We start from the raw sequence: 21,309 nt of genomic DNA on the forward strand, positions 1-21,309 counted from the left end.
AGTAATTGAAAGGCGGAGTGAAGCGTTTGTGGGATTCGCGTGGGAGTTTGGACTGTCCGATATATATGTATGCATAAGACTGTATAAAAAATGCATGCATCAAATTTCAAATAAAAGATGCATAGATCGAATATTAAATTATACGAATTTGATTGTTAGTTTAATGCGTGGGTTTTACTGCCTGTCTGTCTGCATTGGAGAAGTTGCCGCCACCATCGAGGGTTAGGCAGACGAAGACCTTCTGGAATTTGCCACTAGGTACTACCTAATGAAATCTTTCGATTTCAAGTCGAGGCAAGTCGTGTCAGGCCAAGTCAGTGCAAGAATTTCTCATTTGCATTTACATGCACTTGCAATCCACAACAGGTTCGAGCTCGGCTCAACCTTACACTATCATTCTCTCTCTCTTTATATGGGAGGGGGGGTGGTGTGTTGTTTTTCCAAGCAATATTTTTCATATAAAAGCCTCAAACCCAAATGTTGAAGACTTCTCTCGACATTTTCGGGGTAGCAGCCATCAACCAACAACAGAGCAGAAATTCAAATTGAAAGTGCGGCTCGAAACGGAAGCTTCAACGTGTGTCTGTGTGTGTTAGCGTGCGAGTGTGGAACGTATTGGCCCAGTTTTGTGTGTGTCTGTGTGTGGGTTTCTTTTTTGTCTTGTGAGTTTTGAAAACTGTGAATAAAGCTTGCACGACTCAAACTCACCACACTCGCACATACTGCAGACGCGACTGACTTGACTCTGTGTAATAAAAGAAGCAAATTTGACTTCGTCTTGGGCTTTGGCGTCTTGGAGACCGGGGCTCGAGAAATTGTGCGCGAGATCTTAGCAAACAGTGTAAATGGAGCTTTGATACCGATCGGAAGGACAAAACTCCACAGACAACGCACACAAAACAAGTGACAAATAAAAGTGAACATCACACTCCAAATATCCAAAGAAACGAATTGCTCGAAGGCAACAAAAATATAACATTTAAACAGAAGAAAATCAAAAACTCTTAAACACTCAAAATCTAGTTGAAGCTTCATAAGTTTTTTTTTTTTTTTGCTTGTTGTTTTTGCACCAAAGCAAAATGGCAAAACTTTTTATAGTTTTTGCCATTGTGGCTGTGGCGGCTTTAAATGGAGGTAAGTTTAAATTAAAATAGAAGAAAAATTTACAAATTGAAAATGATTTTAAAAAAAAAACACACACAAAAATTGGGCAAAATAAGACAATTTTACGTTGCCGTTTTTTTTTTTTTTTTTTAAATGTTTATTTTTTTTATAATTGCACTGCACTGACTGACGGAAGTCGGTATTGGCCTTGGTAAAAGATGTTGTTGATGTTGTTGTTGGCAACAGTAAGAAAAACGCAATCTTTTTATTTTCGCATGCTGTCTAAAGTAACCTTGATGATGCAGTAGTTGTAATGAGTGCTGGCTAAGAAAACGAAAAAAGATATTGAGGAAAAGGACAACAGGTTGGCTTTCTGGCAACAAAAAAACAACTTTCATTTTCTCTGGGGCTATGCGCATACACTTGTGTATTTGATTTGTTTGAGTTTTGCAAGGGACAACAACCAATCAACAACAACCACAGGCCATCGATCAAGACGACAAATAACATATATCCATATCTATGTATGTACATATGTATATATGATTATGCAAATCTTTCTATATGCATATATGTATGTGTGTATAGCTATATCTTCTGTGTTGCCAACTGCAAAATGTCAAAGTTATAACTTGTTTTACAGTTCTCTTCACTCCTCCTCCTCCTCCTCCTCCCTTCCTTCACCCCTCCTATCCTCCATATATCTTTGACTTCACAAAAAAAAAAAAAAAAAAAAAAATAGAAAAAAAATTTCATAATATGGAAACTTGTTTAGATGAATGTTTCGTAGCAACCAGTTCAAACCACATGCCATGCCCATGTCTTTAAGTACAACACCATCATCCAGTCAGCCATACATATGTACATACATACATACATACATATATAAAAATATCTATGTTTTTGTAACAGGAAGTGCCAAGTGCCAACCCACATTTTGGACAAGACAGAAAAAATGCTAAATGTATTTCTTCCGGTTTTTCTCATTTTGTATCCTATCATTTATATTTGATTTTTGCAGTCCAAGCTGAAGATTTGTTACGTTTCAAGCGTCAAGCCACCACCGAAGAGGCCAAAAAGGAAGAGTCTTTTGAAAAGGAACTCTGCAAGGACAAGGATGCCGGTGAATGGTTCCGTTTGGTTGCCGGCGAAGGGGACAACTGTCGTGACGTTATCCAATGTACCTCATCGGTAAGTTTAACTTTTATAAACCAATTATCATCACTTCCCCCAGTTTCATCCCACCCCCACAACAAATACAAATGAAATAATTGAATTAACTAACTTTTTGCTTCAATACCATATGTCATTGTATTTATAGGGCTTGCAAGCTATTCGTTGTCCTGCCGGTTTGTATTTCGATATTGAGAAACAAACTTGCGATTGGAAAGAGTCTGTGAAGAACTGCAAATCGAAGAATAAGGAGCGACGTGTTAAGCCTTTGCTCCATACAGACGAACCATTGTGTCAAGATGGCTTCTTGGCCTGCGGTGATGGCAACTGCATTGAGCGTGGTCTTTTCTGCAATGGCGAAAAGGATTGCTCAGATGGTTCCGATGAAAACACTTGTGGTGAGTATTTCAAAACCAATCGATACATTTTTATTTTAAACTCAAGCAAAAACTAGTTCGAATATGTTAGCTAACTTTAAGAAGCCATCAAAAGGTCACTAGTTTGGGGGAATTGCTTTTCAATTGCTTAGTTTAACTTAAAGAACTTTAATTTGAATGGAATCACGAGGGGAAAACTCTTTCAATGCATTTGCCAGGGCGTTGAATTAAGAAGGATATATATATTAATTTAAAAATTTGAAAAATTTTGGTAAATTATTTTCATAAAAGAATAGATAATGGAAAAGATTGAACATACATGCCGTCAAATTGGGTAATTCCTGAATAATTTCTATTTGCTAAATCTTATAATCTAGTAGAGGATATGAATTTCTGTGTTTTTTTTTTCACTTTTTACCTGCTCATATGACCATATAAACGATTCAAATTGATATATTCAATTGAAAAAATCATTTTTGAAAGCAAAAATTTTGCTGTTTTTATATGTTTTTGTGACTAGATACTTGAAATTACAAAGGAAAGAGACGAGATTAAGAGTAAGCATATTAAAGTAGAAAAACATGAACAACAAATTGTGTTGACAAGTGGCGGAATATGTTAATGCACATGTGACTCTGTATGTGTGTGTGTGTGTGTGTGTGTATCTTACAATTATAGAGATACATCTTATGATCAGAGACCACAGCTGGCCCAAGCTTTAAAAGTGTTGTGTGTGATTGTTTCTTGTTGTTATTTTATTTTTTTTTCTGCTTCTCTTTGACATTTGACAACAATGATTCGCAATGATTCAGCATTACCCCATAAATAAATATACTATAGAAGTAAGCCGACAGGCATTATATAGGGATTGGCTTTCCAAAGACCAATATTATTACAACATACTCTACATAACACTCAGCTGGGCTTAGCTCCAAAATTGAAATTGAAGGAAAGGAAAAAAAAAAAAATAAAACCCAACAATATAAGACAAAGAAACAATGTAATTCTTCAAGTGACTGGCTTGGCTTATGGCAAACGACAATTTCTTTCCGTTATTTCAATTTCTTGTTGTTGTTGTTGTTGTTATTTTCAAATCACTAGAGTCGCACCTTAAAACCGGTTGACGGTATTTACAAGTGTCTCTCCCTTCATTTAAAGTGTCTGCCCAGGTGGGGGAGGTGTGTAAGCAAGCCGCCTACATGCATCTTGTTGTATGTCTGTCTGTCTGTCTGTCTCCCTGTCATTGCCTTGCGTTAAATATACGGTTAGCTAGCCCTTAGGAGAGCCTTCTATCAAGTGGTAGGTCATTTGTGGGGTAAGGGAGGGGGCCAGCCAGCCAGCAGGAGATCACTCATTCGATCGGCATTAGTTCATCCATAGTAAATGTCAAGTGTGAAATGTATACACAAAATGTCAGACGACACCTTTTTTTTTTTTTGCCGAAAATGAACAACTTGGCGCTTGAATGTTTTCATCATTCACATATGCAATACATTTATCTATATATGTATATAATATATTAAATAAAACATTAATTAACAGACATATGGCAACAGTTAAGTTCGAATTTAACCTTGGACTTAATAGAAATAAAATAAAATCAAAGCAAAAAAAAAAAACCAACAATAATGAAAGAAAAAAAATAAAATGCCTCTCCATAGGTGGGTTTTGGCTCATTCGTTCGATTCATGTGTAAATTAGTCTTACATAAGCAGCTTAAAAAAAAAAAAAAAAAACGTTAAAATGTTTATATGTATACACAAATGTTTTTGTTGTTGTTGTGTTGTATTTTTAGCAATTGCAAAAAAAAAAAGGCGTAGCGTAAAAACCGCAACTAATTTATTATAATAATAATAATCACAAACAATGTGAACATCTTAAGTCTTTCGTTTTGAAACATTTCTTAAGAGACAAAAGACATACACATAAGAATTGCATGCGAACTCTCCTTCTTCCATATAAATGAGGTCTTAATAAGCCAATTAAATGCCATAAAATTCAAATGGCCATCGGCTGACTTTTCGCTTTGCGTATCCGTTTAAAGATGGGCTTGGGTTTAGGCCTGACTCAGTTCTACCTACATACAAAGCTCAAAGATTGCAATCGCTTGCAATTCATTTACACTTTATTAGCCAGCAGCGGTAACTAACTTTTCGAAATGCTCAACGAAGCATTAACTTGAGTAAAACAAAAAAAAAAAAAAAACAACACTTACACACAGACAATTGAATAATCTAGCAATGAAGTTTACCTTAACTTAACTGGCCACCATTTATATGGCCATAATAAGGAAGAATAATTTGTGTTGGCATTATCATTATTAAATGCCAAGCAATTTGGCCAAAGTGTTTAACAAGTCATACATCAAAACATTATAGTTTAGTTTGCTTGTATATTTGAAGTTTTTTCTTTCAGGAAAACAAAAACAGACAAAAAATACCCCTTTGGGCTAGCAAATTGCACAAAATTTCGCAACATTTATGGGCCCACTGAAATAATGGCTAGTTTCTTTCGTTGTATATCTTATTAAGGCCAAAATGCTTAATCTATATGCATTTATATATTTCCGCACATATAACGCCCAAAGATTTCATTTCAATTTGAAAATTAAATTGAAAAAAACACTTAAACGAAATGATTGTTTAGTTCACTATGCTCTCCAGAGTTGACACTTTCTTGAAAATTGGGGTCACATCTAGTGGATTCATGTAAGAGTGCTTTCTAGAGTTGTCAAATGTTTAGGAATTGGGGCACCAAATGCAATATTGAATCGCCAAAGTTCTAGGACTTTTCTTAACACAAAAACATATTTATCAATCTGTATAAAAACTTCAGAAAAACATAAAGACCTTTAGAATATTTCACAACCTGCCACCTATAAAGCACTAAAAAGCGTTTTCTAGACAGACAGACGTGCACTGACCAATTATAATAATACTCCCTATAAGGGATATACAAAATGACAGAAAACATTAACAGGAATGGTTTGATATATACTTATACATACTTCACTTGTATTTACGAATTTCATGAACTGAATTGAATCAGATTATACACTTGAGTATGCCAGTCACAAAACGAAAATGTGCAACAATTATCTCATCCTTTCATCTTCTGCACTGTGAACAACACATAATCCGGCTTTTTACCTTCAAAAGAAATACCTATAATTCCACCCCGACAATAAACCAGGCAATAAAAGCCAAACAGACCAAAAAAACAAACCAAAAAATAAAGCCCTTTCCAGCAACAGCAAAACAGAAGAAAAAAACAAAAACCAAACAGAAAAAAAAGTCGCCAGAAAGTCGTCAATAAATACCAGGGAATAAGACAAACCGGTTCAAGATGATATAACACCTGGCTTCAAGTCATCATGATGATGATGATGATGATGATAATGATTATTATTGGCAAATGGCAAAGGAGGAAAAAAAGAAGAAGATGAAAAAGGAAAGGCAACGGCAAGAGCCCAGTCCAGTCAAGTCGAGCCAAGCCAAGCGACATCAAAAAGGTCAACAAAAACCAAAATAAAAAAAAAGGCGTCAAAACGCCGGCTTGGCATTTCACTTTATGGCCACAAAAAACGAACGCCAAAACCAAAAAAAGAAAAAAATTGCAAACGACAGTCTGAAAAAAACTTTCGCAATTGATTGACAGTTTTGGGATAGTTCAATAGAGTTAGACGGACAAGTGCAAGGCTTACAAATCATGAACGAATTTGCATATGGCCGATAAACAAGCGTACCCAATGGCCAACACGTGGGTGTGAATGAACATTATGAGCAACCAACTAACTACAAATACGTTGACTGCATTTTGAAAACCTTTTCGCTTGATTAACAACACTTGTGAAAAAACCATAAGAAAAACAAGACAAAAGACAAAAAAATGTTTAAAAATAATAATGATTGGTAGTGTAGACATTTTCCATTCACTTTGCGTTTTTTTTTTCTTCTGTTTTTCTTGGTTTTCTGATGGTTTTTCCACCTTACCACTTGATTGCTTTTCCACAGGCAGATACACAGAGACACAACAACAGCAACAACAAACAAAATATAGGTTCAATGACCTTCTCTTAAATAGTTGGCTAATTGTTGAAAATATAATGGGGGAATGGGGAAAAGGTTGATTGAACTTACTAGCCAACAGTTCAATTGAATGCAAACAGAATATAAATTGAAAGAAGAAAACCATTGTTTAAGTGCTTTAAAAATATTTGTTGGTAATGTGTGTAAATTTTTGGTTTTTTGTTTTTTTTTTTTCTGTGTTCTTATTGCAGACATCGACAATGATCCGAATCGTGCACCACCCTGTGATCCAACTGTTTGCGTTCTGCCCGATTGTTTCTGCTCAGAGGATGGCACATCGATTCCCGGAGATTTGCCAGCCAAGGATGTGCCCATGATGATCACCATCACTTTCGACGATGCTATCAACAACAACAACATCGAGCTGTACAAGGAGATCTTCAAGGGACGCAAAAATCCTAATGGTTGTGACATTAAGGCCACATATTTCATTTCCCATAAGTACACCAACTATTCGGCTGTACAGGAGACAGCACGTAAGGGTCATGAGGTCGCTGTCCATTCGATAACCCATAATGATGAGGAACGTTTCTGGTCGAATGCCACCGTTGATGATTGGGCCAAAGAAATGGCCGGCATGAGGATAATAACTGAGAAGTTTGCCAATATCACTGATAACTCGGTTGTGGGTGTACGTGCCCCATACTTGCGGGTGGGTGGCAACAATCAATTCACCATGATGGAAGAGCAGGCTTTCCTTTACGACTCGACAATAACAGCCCCATTATCGAATCCACCATTGTGGCCATATACCATGTATTTCCGTATGCCACATCGTTGCCATGGCAATCTGCAGAGCTGCCCCACACGTTCCCATGCTGTGTGGGAGATGGTTATGAATGAATTGGATCGTCGTGAAGATCCGGCAAATGATGAATACCTGCCTGGTTGCGCTATGGTTGATTCATGCTCGAATATCTTGACTGGTGATCAGTTCTATAACTTCTTGAATCATAATTTCGATCGTCATTACGATCAGAATCGTGCCCCATTGGGTCTGTACTTCCATGCCGCTTGGTTGAAGAACAATCCTGAATTCCTTGATGCCTTCCTCTATTGGATCGATGAGATTTTGGCCAATCACAATGATGTCTACTTTGTGACAATGACCCAGGTCATACAATGGATGCAAAATCCACGCACTATCAGTGAGGTCAAGAACTTCGAGCCATGGAGGGAGAAGTGTGTTGTTGAGGGTAAACCAGCTTGCTGGGTACCCAATACCTGCAAATTGACCTCCAAGGAGGTTCCCGGGGAGACTATCAACTTGCAGACCTGTGTGAGATGCCCCAATAATTATCCCTGGGTGAATGATCCCACAGGCGATGGTTTCTTCTAAGTCAGATTGGGAGAGAGCGCTTCCCAAAAATAAAACAACAACAAAATAAGAAAAACAACTAAATAAAAAACACCACCAATCTAACTGCTTCTTCTTCTTCTTCTTATACACTTTCCCCCACACTCAACACCTTCTTTTTACACAAACACAAACAAACAAACAAATACACACACACACGCACGCGCACACATACAAACACCACAAAATTTTCCCACATAAATTTTGACTGACTTTTTTTTGAGCGAGCAGCGAATAATCTCGATATCGCTGCATCAAATAACAAAATTATTTCTCAACCTCAAACAAAAAAAAAAAAAAAAAACAAAAAAGAAAACCATAAGAAAATGAATGAACAAAAAAACTCAAAATCAAGCAACAAAATAAGCATAATCGAAAAGAAACAAAAAAACCGAAGGAAAGTTAAAATATAAAAAAAGGAAACTGCAAGCACACGATTTCAGTGTCTTCTATTATCATTTTTTTTGTAGTTTTACGTTAATTTGTATTTGTACAATATATTTAAATGAAAACAAAAATGTTTTAAAAAATAATAAAAAAAAAAACAACAAAAAACAAAACCAAAATTTCCAAAAAGCGGCACTTAAAATTTGTCATAATTTGTATATTTACAATTAATTTCTTTTCAGATATGCATATAAATATCTTTTTTTTTTTTCTAGCTAGCAACCCAATTTTTTTCTTTTCATATGGATTATGCATATATTTAGATATATGGCTACCCACTGACTTACTAACCAGTTTCTTTTTGGCAGTGGGAAGGGAGGGGGAGCATTCAAATTTGAATAACAAAACGCGTTTTCGTTTTCAGTTGAAATTTGAATTTGCATTTGTTTTATGTGTATGTTTAGGGAGACAGGTTTTGTGCCTAATACCAATTGACTCCGTCGATCTAGAATTAGATATATTAGCAAAAAACAGAAAAAGAAACACTAGAGAAGACAACAAAGAAATCGAAGAAGGGTGGGGGGGAGAAAAAAATGTGAAATAATAAAATCACTTGATGATTTGCTAATTTATATGCGCACAAATCAATGCAAGAAGCTGATGAAGCAGATGATGAGCACGAAATGATTAAGTTGATCATCATTATGATCATCATAAGGTGAGGATGATGATGAAATATACCCCCCTCCCCCGGACATACCATTCCATCTCATTCTCCGTGCACACACACACACACAATTTAAAACCTGTTCCTCTTTCGAAATCAAAACAAAAATCGACGAAAAAAAAGTTGCTAATTAATTATTTTAAGCAAATTGCAAATCTCTTTTTTTCGCCTTCCTTTTGGGAAATACCACACAAAATATATATACATTTAAACACACACATATAAATATATATATGTACATATGTACCTATGAGGAGATATTTATGTGGCTTACAAATTTGCCTGTACAAATAAATACACAAAAAATTTGTTTAAACCAAATATAATACTTATATGTATGTATAAGTATATAGGTTTATACATATATATATATACATTTGTCTTCTTCTTCTTCTTCTTGCTGATATTTGTTGCTTTACTAGTTCGATGCATAAATAAGTTTTATCACCCATCAAGGTAAGCGGGCTTCGGACTCTCGGACCGAGGCTGCTGCAAAAGTGGCCCAAAAAACAAGTTAGCTAGGCTCGAGATTCAAAGTATCTCAATCTCTCTCCCCGTCTCCCCTGTCTGTATGTGTGTGTGTGTGTGTGTGTGTGTGCGACTGTCTGACTTTGTGTGTGTGTAACTTGAGCAAACTTTTACTTTTTGCCGAGGTAAGTGAACTAGTTGCAAAGTGGGCGATTTGCATAAATTGCACACACATAAGGCTAAGGAGACATGTGGAACGGAACCCAATACACAGACATAAAAAGTAATCCATTCACGCACAGTGGTGCCAAACTATGAGAAATTATCAAACATTTTTATATGGTTATCGTCTAATGAATGTTTTGAGGATCCTGCCTCTTAAGATTGTTAGCCAATAAAAACCTAAATTAAGAAAAAAAATAGGTTTATCTGACTTATGCTATTCAAAGTCATCATAGACAAATCTTCTATTTGTCTTTATCGAAAAATTCTGAAATTACTTAACCCTAAAAGAAAGATTTTTTGATCGGACCCGCCTTGAATATATTTTCTAGATCCGTTCATAAAAGTATTGGAGGCGCACCAACCATAATAAATACAAATATTTTGTTTTTTTTAGTGAGAAATATTTAAATGTTTTTGATTTTCTATTTTTAAAATCGTTTTGTAAGTCTAACAAATAGTTGTAGAAATGAATATAATGACAATTGTTGGTCTATTTGGGCGAAATTTCAATTATGTTTTGATTGGCAATACATTTTATACCACTGTGCCTATTGACTAGACACTGGTCATGCTAGACATACTTCTCGAAACTGCTTCCTTGTTCTTGATTGTAAGATTGAAAGGCCGATTGTCCCCTTGCCCCACAAAATGTCAATATGCTTCACCCCAGCTCTTGGATATATCACATCATTGACGTCAGTCAATATATGAATATGGTTGACATAATGCTGGTTGCCAACTGGACCCAGATGCTGAATAGCTATCTATATAGACTATATGTGAGAGTTTATGTGTGTGTGTGTGTGAGGGTAAGGCGTGTGAAGATCATCAAGAAAACTAAATGGTTGAAAAGTTATACACACACACGTATGAATTTTTTGTGTGTATAATTATGGATCAAAGCGTTGAAAGATCATAGAGAGTGGAGATGAGTTGATGAGTTTTTCAAATGGAAATTGAAAAATTGAAAGTCAAAGTTAAATATTGCATGAAGATAAAGACTAAAAAGAAAGTCCGTTATTTGCTGCAGGCCTTCGAATGCTCTTCGCTTGCCATAAATTAAAGAGATCGAAGAGGAAGAGCAACAACAACAACAACAACAACAACAACAATAATACCCAAGACTTATGCAACCCAAGTCTCTTTCTGTTGTTGTTGTATTTTCTCAATTTTTTGTTTCGTCTTTTTTTTTTATTTTTTATTTTTCTTCTTTCTTTTTTTTTATGGTTATGCATTTCTTTTTTACAGTTTACAGTTTACAGGCTCATCTTCAGCTTTAATTCCATACACATTTCCTTCATTAACAATACCGTTTTGTTTCGTTCAGTTTTCTCTTTGCAAAAACAAACACACACACGCACATACATACATATATGTATGTAGTTTAAACATTCTGCTTACAGGTAAATCATCTTAAATGATCGAAGGACTTTGTAAATGCCCACGCCCCAAACAAACTCACACTAATCGCAGATACCACACAGCAAAGAAAAGGGCGTGTCTAGGACAGAATAATCACAAAAATAAAAAAAAAAAAATATAAAAAAAATGTGTGCCAATTTTAACTTGGCCAACTTGTTTAAATATTGGCAACGACCTTTGCCAAACATTTTAGTCCAACAAACCAAAAAAAAAAAAAAAAAAAAAAAGACAAAAATAATGTTAACTAAGCTACACACTTCTTATATGTATATTTGAAGGACTTCACACATTAAACCAAGGAAATGAGATCATTACATTTTCTAGAATATATGTATATGTATATGCAATAACTCGAATTTGAATTATTAACTTTTTGTTTAGAAAGTAAGAATGAAACTAGTGTAAAAGCTGCAAAATTGAAATTAATGACTACCAACTATTTCCTGAACTTATTTTTGCTGTAAACAATATATCTATTATATAGAACAGACGGAAGTTAAGTAAAACACAACTTTATGACGTCAATTATTATAAAGATGTTTAACATTTTACCTTCCAGGACCTCCGCTACATCTTTTCATCTCAAATGGTTAAATGAAATATTAAAATCCTTAAATTTGATGTAATAAATTTAAAAATTAATTAAAATTTAATAATATTATCTTTCGGTATGCCAAAGTTTAGAAAAGTGAAAAGAAATATAGGGAAATTATACCCAGAAAAGTATAATCTTATTCTTATGAATTCAAAATTGATATTTTAGTCCTTGTGGTTTTTTGATTAAATCTAGTTAGGATTTTAAATTTTATAAAAGCTTTATTTTTTTAGAACAATAACAGGTGGCTTTAATTTGAAGAGTATAAGTTGGTTAATCAATATCTTCAATAAATAGAAAGAAGATAACTTTGGCTGCGCCGAAGTTCTCATACTCTTTAGTAACAAAAGTTTAGATCCTTTCCTTTTTGAATAGTAAATTTCTTCAAATCTTCGTTTCCAAATATTTTATAAGATTTTTTGATATTATGAGAAGCTTCTTATTAAGCCTACTTTAAAAGGACTTTTTCATATTTCTACGGATTGTGAGAAATTTCTTAAAGTAGACTTTACGATCGAGCCGACAAATTGTGAAACTTATCCTCAATCGGATAATAAAAAACTTAGTAGGTTTCTAATTGAAAGCGTGACTTACAGAAGGATATGGCTATATCTGACTAATTTTATAAATAAATACATATAAATTGGCGATTTCATTAAAGTTTTTGGAATTTCTACCATGGAATTTCATAGGGCGCTTCTTAAAATGCATATGCCCTTTCATGACAAGTAAATAGGGTATTGAAAAATCAAATGAAATTAATAGGTTAATACACACATTTACAAAATTCAAATCGCAACGCATCACATCTAAACGTATCGTATCGTATCGATCAGGCATCGATTGGGATCGAACGAGGGCAAACCAAAATTATGTAAATCCGTTAAAGAAAAAAAAAATTAAAAAAGGTTTTCACTCCTCTCATTTGGCCACGATGCGACCCAATCATCACCATCACCAACAACCAACAACATCACCACCATTTTCACTCTAATTGAAAAACCAGTTTAACAAATGATTAAAAAAATAATTTCAAGAGACAAAAACTCTAAAAAAAAAAAAAAGAAAAGAAAAAAGAGTAGGTAATAATAATAATCTGCTGGTGGTGTATTATATCACAAAATTAATTGTAACTTTAGTTTTTAAAAAGAAGGTAAACAACTTTTTTTTCCATCTTTCTGTAGTCTTTTGTCTTTTATTTGCTGTGCTGAATACTTTTTGTTTTTTTGCAGCTTCTTCGGGCAACTCTAATTGCCAGGCAATGCCATGGCAATTAAATAATTTAATTGTAATTTGTTGCAATTCCAAGAATTCGCCAACACTCACAAATTAGAAATCCACAAATCAATCAGTTAAATACATATGTACATACATAGATGTATGTAGAATTGGCTTTACGTGCATATATAGTATACATATATGGTTTTTTTTTTATGTTCTTGTCGCTTGTCGCTAAGAAACTTGTTTTCAAGTTCAGGAAATAACTCGAAATACTCGTACTTGGTACAGCAAATTGCAATAGCATAGCATAGACATATTCCTTCTAGATCAGACGCGAATCAACTTATTTAATTGACTAGGGGCTAGCCACTAGCAGAAATGAACAATTGTTTAATTCATACACTAACAAATACATATGTACATATATGAGTGCATGTGAATAGCATATTTATGTAAATTAAAATCAATGTTTTCGAACTTTTGTGGATTGCAATTTAGAACACTTACAATGAACAATATTTATATGTATAGGCATATCATCAAGTGATAAATGAGGCTAATTTTCCACATCCATAGAAAATACTTTAAAGAGCGATTCATTTAGCGATTTCATTACCCTAAATTCTCCTTGATTTGCCAGTGACATTTGCCTAAATTAGATTCAAATTAATAGCTCAGCTGATCTCTAGTTAAAAGTCATTAGACTTGCGTTCCACTTAAGTACCTTAAGTACTTAGTATTCAATTAGAGCTCATTATAAGTTTCAATTGAAATCAGTTCGATGAAAGTTAGTTAAAAATAGTTTCCTGGTAATAAAACTCAGCATATCAGTATCAGGATTTAGAACTGTTAAAATGGGGTGAATTTTGCCCTTTAAAGTATGCAATAGGCAAAAGAAGAATTCATTATATTCAATGCAAAGAATATTTCAAAATTTGTTTATATATTTCAAAAAGCGAATTCTTGGACAACTTATAGCATACTTTTGGAAGCAAATTTCCCTTATTCCTTCCTCTATCATAACTAGAATTGTAAAGGTATTGGAACAGATTCTATATACTATTCATCTTTATAAACATTTCTGAAAGATTTTCCGACTATTTTGCAAATTGGCTGAACTAGGGTACATAAATGTACATAAATATATCATCAGTCATCAAACCAACTAAAACTGATTGAAAACATCTTTTAAGAATTGCTATAGGGTTGTGTTTCAGAATCTTATGCAAATACCTGCCTAATTTTCGTATTTGGGTTGATTAACCCCTGAAGATCTGATGAGATCATTAGTGATCCTAAGTACTTTTGTCTTTTTTTTTATCCTTCTCAACTCAATTTAACAAGCAAATATTGACAGTTTCCTGTGAGGAGGAGCTTAAGCAAAAGTCATGGTAATTTTCACAAAGACGACGGCAACAACAACAACAACGAATAAAAAAACAAAATAACAACAACATTGATTTCATATCCGCAAACATGCACCGTTTTATTTAATTTTGTTTTTTTTTTCTTTTTTGATATTTATTTTTCACTCTTAACTTTGCTGATTGAATAACAGGCCAAGCCGAACCAAACCAAGCCAGGCCAGGCCAGGCCATGCCGGGCCAAGACAGACCAGGCCAAACCAGGCCAGGTGGTTAGCCCTCCGCTGCTTTACATAACAGCATCAAGTTGAAGGCAAAAGGAGTTGATGTTAAATTTAAACAATGTGACTCACAGAAAGAAAGAAGAGTTCGAGAAAAGAAGCAACAAAGCTACAAAGGAGTTGGAGGAGGAGATGCCAAGCAGCAGCAGCAAGCGGTTTAATAACCTTTTTATATGTTTTAGCCACGTTAACAAGAATTGGCCGTTGTGTGCTTGTGAGTGGAATTCACAATTATATGAATTGATATGCATGAAATGAGTGTGGGATTGCCTAATTGACAATTCCTTACATGTTCGGGTGAAAATAAAAAGGTAACTAGACAATAAATGAAAAGAAACGCACACACAATCACAAAAAAAAAAAACAAAAAACCGAAAACCAAGAAACCAAAAAGAAATAAAAACAGTTACGAAATCGAGATTTCCAGAGAGAGCAAAAGATAATTTTTGTTGTTTTTTTTTTTTTCTTGGGGGGGTCTGCTGGACTGGGGTAAAGTTAGAGGGGGCGTTGAATCATACACAAGATACGAAAAACAAATTCAGGGTCAGTCAGAAAAAAGAAGATTGATTGATGGATGGACGGATAGATGGATGGGGAAAAAAAGAGACTTGCGTATGTGATTTATGACTAAACTAAACTCCACCTAAAAAACATCATACATAGAGTTGGTTGATATTTACATTGAGGTTCGTTGGGTGCAGCAGCCAGCAGCAAATATCACCCACATGCATGCACCATTCAGAGACAAAAGGTAAGGTAACCCCACCTGCAAAATGCTAATTAACCTTTCTTCACACTCCAAGAAAGAAAGAGCGAGAGAGCCAACCACACACACACACACACACACACACACACACACACACACAGACAGACAGACAGCCTTCTGGCATTTATTCAATACGTTCCACACACCATTTGCCCCGTTTTGGTTAAAAGCTTTTTTCCAAACTGTCATCGGCTCTGCCATGTTGAGTATGCAACCAAAACTCACCTCAGCTCACCACCTCGGCTTAATAAATAGAACTCGTTGCCAGTGGCCAACACCTAGTGTAAGCGTGGCTGTCTATATAGGAAGAGTGGCTGTTACCATCAGTTGCACTCAACTAAGAAGAAGAAGCCGCCCCTCTCCACCCGCACCCACCACCAACTAAAATATATACTTGCATTTCAAATTTAAAAGAAACCACAACAACCAAAAAAAAAAGTAAAGTTTTTTTTTTCGAAAGTGATTTTTGTGTTAATTTTCCAAATTATTAATTTTTTTTTCGAATTTTTTTTCCCCTCTATTTTCCTTAGGCGCCTGCAAAGATGGCGCATTGGTGGGCAATTTTAAGCATTTTAATGCTCTCAAGTGCTTTAGGTGAGTAACAAATTTTTAAATAGAAATATCTATGTACATATAGTCGGTTATACTTATAAATATAATCACAAAAGAGTTAGAGCTTAAGCCATTATTGTGACCTTTGCAGCAAAACTTGAGTTTGAGTTTCGCAAGGTTGCAAAAAAAAAAAAAAAAAAAAAACAGAAGCCGTAGGAGAAGACCAACAAACAAAAAAAAAAACCATAATGAAACAAGGCAAATAAACTTGAAAAATTATATGAATTAAAAGTCAAAGTGAAAAAGAAAAGTCAACAAGTTTCAATTGTCGTAAGTCATTAGCGGCATGCAATCAAAATATGGATCGATCGATCGTTTTGATCGTTATTTATTTCGATTTTTGATTGATGATGCAATATATATATTGATATATTGAGAAAAATGAAAGAAAATAAACGAAAAGAAACTGTGACGGGAGGATGTAACCGGAGATAAAATCCTGTTTTTCAAAAGACGAAGAAGAAGGAAGGAAGATAAAAAATTAGCATGACCAAAAGTCCGGCTTTAAGCCAACAAACAGTATTCATTAGTCTTACAGTTCGCCTATATATGTATGTGTATCGGTTTATGCAATATTCAATTTTAATGTTAACCATAAAAACTGGTTTAATAACCACACTCCAATCTGTTGCTATCGTCGCCTGCTACAACAACAGTTAGCCAATAAGAAAAAAAAAAAATTAAAAAATAAAATAAAAGGAAAACCAGTTTAAATGCAGACACCTTACACGATTAGGTAGCGGTAGTATTAGTGGTAGTCGTAGTACTAGTAATAGTAGTAGTAGTAGTAGTAGTAGTAGCAGATTGTAGGATCGTGATGCTCAGACAGACAGCTTGAGAGACAGACTGTGAGATGGCGGAGATGATATCCAAGAGTCGTGTTGTTGCTTTCATTTGCCCTTTCGTTTTCGTTTCCAAACGAGAGTTGTTTTGGTTGAAGCTATTAAAACCGGTTCAAACTTGCTCTTGCTTCAGACCAAAAAAGAAAACCAGCAATAACTTGGTTAAATGACATTTTAGCTTCCAAAATGATGTAATTATAAATTCATAAAACTATATGTATGTATGCTCACATGCATAAATAAGTATTAGGAAGCTAACTAAATATTAGTTTATTTAAATGCAATGCAAATTCATTCATAAATAATAATAGCAAGAAAAATAAAACAGCATCAAACAATATTTCAAGAGATATGCATCTTAAAGAACGTTTCCAGAATGTTGAGAAAATATTTATGTACATTTTGTTCTAGAACAGTAGAATGGAATCTAATTATAACTTTCTATTTGATTGGTTGTTTTTTCTAGCACAAGACAAACTTGACGATGTTGATGTTGAAGCAGTTTGTGCGGATCGTCCTGCCGATGAGTATTTCCGTTTAGACACCGAGGGCGATTGCCGAGAAGTGTACAGGTAAGTTCAGCAAAATCCGATAAAGTTTCTCTTAAGAGAAACATCAGCCAACAGAAGCAAAGAAACAAAGACTTTAAACTCATCACATTTGTCCGATTGTCGTTTATGTATGTTGAGAGATCTGACTATAAAAACAAAAACAAACAAATATATTCTCTATCCTTTATCAATAAGATGTGACAGTGCCGGTGAAAATGGTAGCAATCGCTTGGCACCGATCCGTTGTGCCGGCGGTTTGGCTTTCGATGTATTGCGTCAATTATGCGATTGGAAATCGAATGTCAAGAATTGCGATATCAATGAAAGTAAGCAAGATTATTAAAAGCAAACTTTAAACAACAATAATTTGAAAGCTCCATTAAAAAACAATGTTTAAAAAGAAAACAATACAAAATGGAGCTAAATATATTTATATGCCTAACCACATTATATATATGTAATATTTTATAAACATATATATATATCTGTTCTATCTGTCTGTCTATATCTATATCTGTCTTCTATCTGTGTCTGTGTGTATGTGTGTGTGTGTCACTAAAACAAACAAAAATTTAAAGCCAACAACAACAAACACCCTTCAAAGTCATTCGCATAAAAAGTCAAAAATCTCTTCATATCCCCTACCCTTTACACCTCCCACCCCAACCCAACCCAATCCAACCCAACAGACCCCCTAGCAGACTCTTACACAGTGCCAAAGTTCCTCTAGGTAGTTCAAAATGTTAGAAATGAGTATCAGAGCATCATTCTCTGAAATGAAAATAAGATCATTATGATCAAACAAAAAAAAAAAAAAAAAACACTTTTACTTTTAGATGTACTAAATCGGGTTTGAAAGAAATTCAGTGTCCCTCCGGTTTGGCTTTTGATGTGCTTAAACAGACCTGCGACTGGAAGGCCAAGGTGACCAATTGCGATGAAAAAGAGAGTAAGTTTTCCAAGTTTTCAGGGCACCAAATCTTTTGTTTTTTTTTTTTACCTTGTGTACATATGTTTTTATATATCTTGTAGTAGATTATCACAGCAATTAAAAAAAAAAAAAAAAAAACAAAAAGTACAACAAAACTGTTTTGTTAGATACGAAACTTTGGTAGAAAGAAAAAGTTGACCCTAACCCCAAAACAAAAAAATTATATTCAACCTCCACTTTAACCCTGAACCACTCAAAATCTCTTTTGGTTTCGTCGAGGAGAAAACAAAATAAAGAAAAGGAAAAATGTTCACCGACTAACAATAATTGCACTTAACCCCCTCAACCCACAAGTCCAACGCACCGCACTTCTCCTACACCTAAAATTTTATGTAAATATTTTCACATTTCAAAATTTATAGACATCTCTTTGTTGTCGCTAACACATAACCACTTCACTCCCCGCATAACCCACTTAACTTGCCTCTCCCTCCTGTCTGATCAAGTATTAGCTAACATTTGTACGTATTTATATGTTTATTTATTTAGTTTAATTATAATTGTTGCTAATAATCGATTTTATCATTACTTTTACTAAGAGGTAAACATTGTTATCATTATGTTGTTTAGAACCACGCAAAGTCAAACCCATTCTGAAAACAGATGAACCCATCTGTTCTGAGGGTAAATTGTCATGCGGTGATGGTGAGTGCCTGGATAAGGAACTCTTCTGCAATGGCAAATCCGATTGCAAGGACGAGTCTGATGAGAATGCCTGCTGTAAGTACAACGACCACGACAATGTGATGATTCTAGAGATTGAATGTGCATTGCCTGTTTTCTCCCCACTAATTAGCTGTCGATGAGGATCCCAATCGTGCTCCCGAATGTGATCCCACACAATGTGCTCTGCCCGATTGCTTCTGCTCGGCAGATGGTACCCGCATTCCCGGTGGCATTGAACCCCAACAGGTGCCACAAATGATCACCATTACGTTCAATGGTGCTGTTAATGTTGATAATATTGATTTGTATGAGGATATTTTCAATGGACAACGTCAGAATCCAAATGGTTGCTCCATCAAGGGTACATTCTTTGTCTCGCACAAGTATACCAACTATTCGGCTGTCCAGGATTTGCATCGTCGTGGCCATGAGATCTCTGTGTTCTCATTGACCCACAAGGATGATCCCAACTATTGGACTGGTGGCTCCTATGACGATTGGCTAGCTGAAATGGCTGGCTCTCGTTTGATTGTCGAGCGCTTCGCAAATATTACGGATGGCTCCATTATTGGTATGCGTGCTCCTTACTTGCGTGTCGGTGGCAATAAGCAATTCGAAATGATGGCCGATCAGTTCTTTGTGTATGATGCCTCGATCACAGCATCGTTGGGTCGTGTGCCCATCTGGCCATATACTCTGTACTTCCGTATGCCCCATAAGTGCAATGGCAATGCCCACAACTGCCCATCACGTAGCCATCCCGTGTGGGAGATGGTCATGAATGAACTGGATCGTCGTGATGATCCCACATTTGATGAATCTCTGCCTGGTTGCCATATGGTGGACTCTTGCTCTAACGTTGCTTCTGGCGAGCAATTCGCACGTCTATTGCGTCACAATTTCAACCGTCACTACAATAGCAACCGTGCTCCATTGGGTCTGCATTTCCATGCCTCGTGGTTGAAATCGAAGAAGGAGTATCGCGATGAGCTCATCAAATTCATTGAAGAGATGCTGGGACGCAATGATGTGTTCTTTGTTACCAATTTGCAGGTGATCCAGTGGATGCAAAATCCAACTGAGTTGAACTCTTTGCGTGATTTCCAAGAGTGGAAGGAGAAGTGCGATGTTAAGGGTCAACCCTATTGCTCACTGCCAAATGCCTGCCCATTGACCACACGGGAGCTGCCCGGAGAGACTCTGCGTCTCTTCACCTGCATGGAGTGCCCAAATAACTATCCCTGGATCCTTGATCCCACTGGTGATGGCTTCTCCGTCTAAACATAATACACACAAATTCTTCTCCTACTTAAAAATAAAAACCAACAAAATTTTTCTTTAAAAACAAAAAAAACACACTCACACACACACATACACACAAAAACACACGCACACTAGAGAACAACTCTTAAGTAGTTCCACCGAGAGTCTGATAAACTAACAAAACAAAAACAAAAAAAAAAAAAAAACCAACACACAAAACGGAAATTTCTACAACAAAATACTCAATTTTAAATTTCTTCAAACAATTTTTTTTTTTTTTTTTGTGTTTCTTCTATTAATTTATGTCATCTTTTCTCTCTACTCTGTTAACCACATTATCTATGATCTGAAACCGTTTCCTTTTTTTCTTTCTGTTCCGTTTTCTATCTTCTCTCTAATCTCTACCATTTCCATTGTTAAAAGTGATTTGTTTTCTCCCCCTTTTTTTTATTTACTTCTTGCTGCAAATATTTTCACAAAACAAGCGCCAAAAAAACAACAAAAATTTTGTAAGCCTACAAAAAAATACCAACCAGCAGCAGCTCAAAATATCTTTGTAATTATATAAGTATTTTTTATAAGAAAAATATAAAAAATATATATAAAAAAAAAAAACAAAATAAATATTTTTTTTTGCTTTCTGAAATTTCGAATATACTTCGAATATAATTTTAACAAATTCGTTGAAACTTAAAGCACTCAAAATCGAATGAATGAATTCATAATTCGATAATACTTTTGAGTTTTCATACGTCACCGAATAAATCGCAGTATTTATTTAGCATAATTAATTCAAGTCTATAAATACAAATATAAAATTTGCATCGTT

General features: G+C 35.0%; 2 protein-coding genes across 3 annotated transcripts; both read left to right on the plus strand.

Moving 5' to 3' along the window:
* The first annotated feature begins 794 nt into the window (after nt 1–794).
* serp (chitin deacetylase-like protein serp) lies at nt 795–8,620 on the plus strand. Its single transcript, XM_068293843.1, has 4 exons — nt 795–1,134; nt 2,126–2,295; nt 2,426–2,675; nt 6,934–8,620. Exons 1-4 carry the CDS (start codon nt 1,080–1,082, stop codon nt 8,079–8,081), a joined length of 1,623 nt encoding a protein of 540 aa, XP_068149944.1. The 5' UTR covers nt 795–1,079; the 3' UTR covers nt 8,082–8,620.
* A 7,226-nt stretch (nt 8,621–15,846) lies between these two features.
* On the plus strand, nt 15,847–20,719 carry verm (LDLa and CE4_CDA_like_1 domain-containing protein vermiform). Of its 2 annotated transcripts, none has more exons than XM_068293826.1 (6): nt 15,847–15,993; nt 16,086–16,149; nt 17,476–17,581; nt 17,756–17,886; nt 19,122–19,271; nt 19,348–20,719. In XM_068293826.1, the coding sequence occupies exons 2-6, from the start codon at nt 16,098–16,100 to the stop codon at nt 20,496–20,498; spliced, it is 1,590 nt and encodes a 529-aa protein (XP_068149927.1). In that variant the 5' UTR covers nt 15,847–15,993; nt 16,086–16,097; the 3' UTR covers nt 20,499–20,719. The 2 variants fall into 2 exon arrangements, with proteins under 2 accessions (XP_068149927.1, XP_068149928.1); XM_068293827.1 differs by lacking the exon at nt 17,756–17,886 and adding an exon at nt 18,397–18,509.
* The last annotated feature ends 590 nt before the right edge of the window (nt 20,720–21,309 follow it).

This window comes from Drosophila tropicalis, unplaced genomic scaffold (genome assembly GCF_018151085.1).
Source record: "Drosophila tropicalis isolate 14030-0801.00 unplaced genomic scaffold, ASM1815108v1 contig_805, whole genome shotgun sequence".
Classification (NCBI taxonomy): domain Eukaryota; kingdom Metazoa; phylum Arthropoda; class Insecta; order Diptera; family Drosophilidae; genus Drosophila; species Drosophila tropicalis.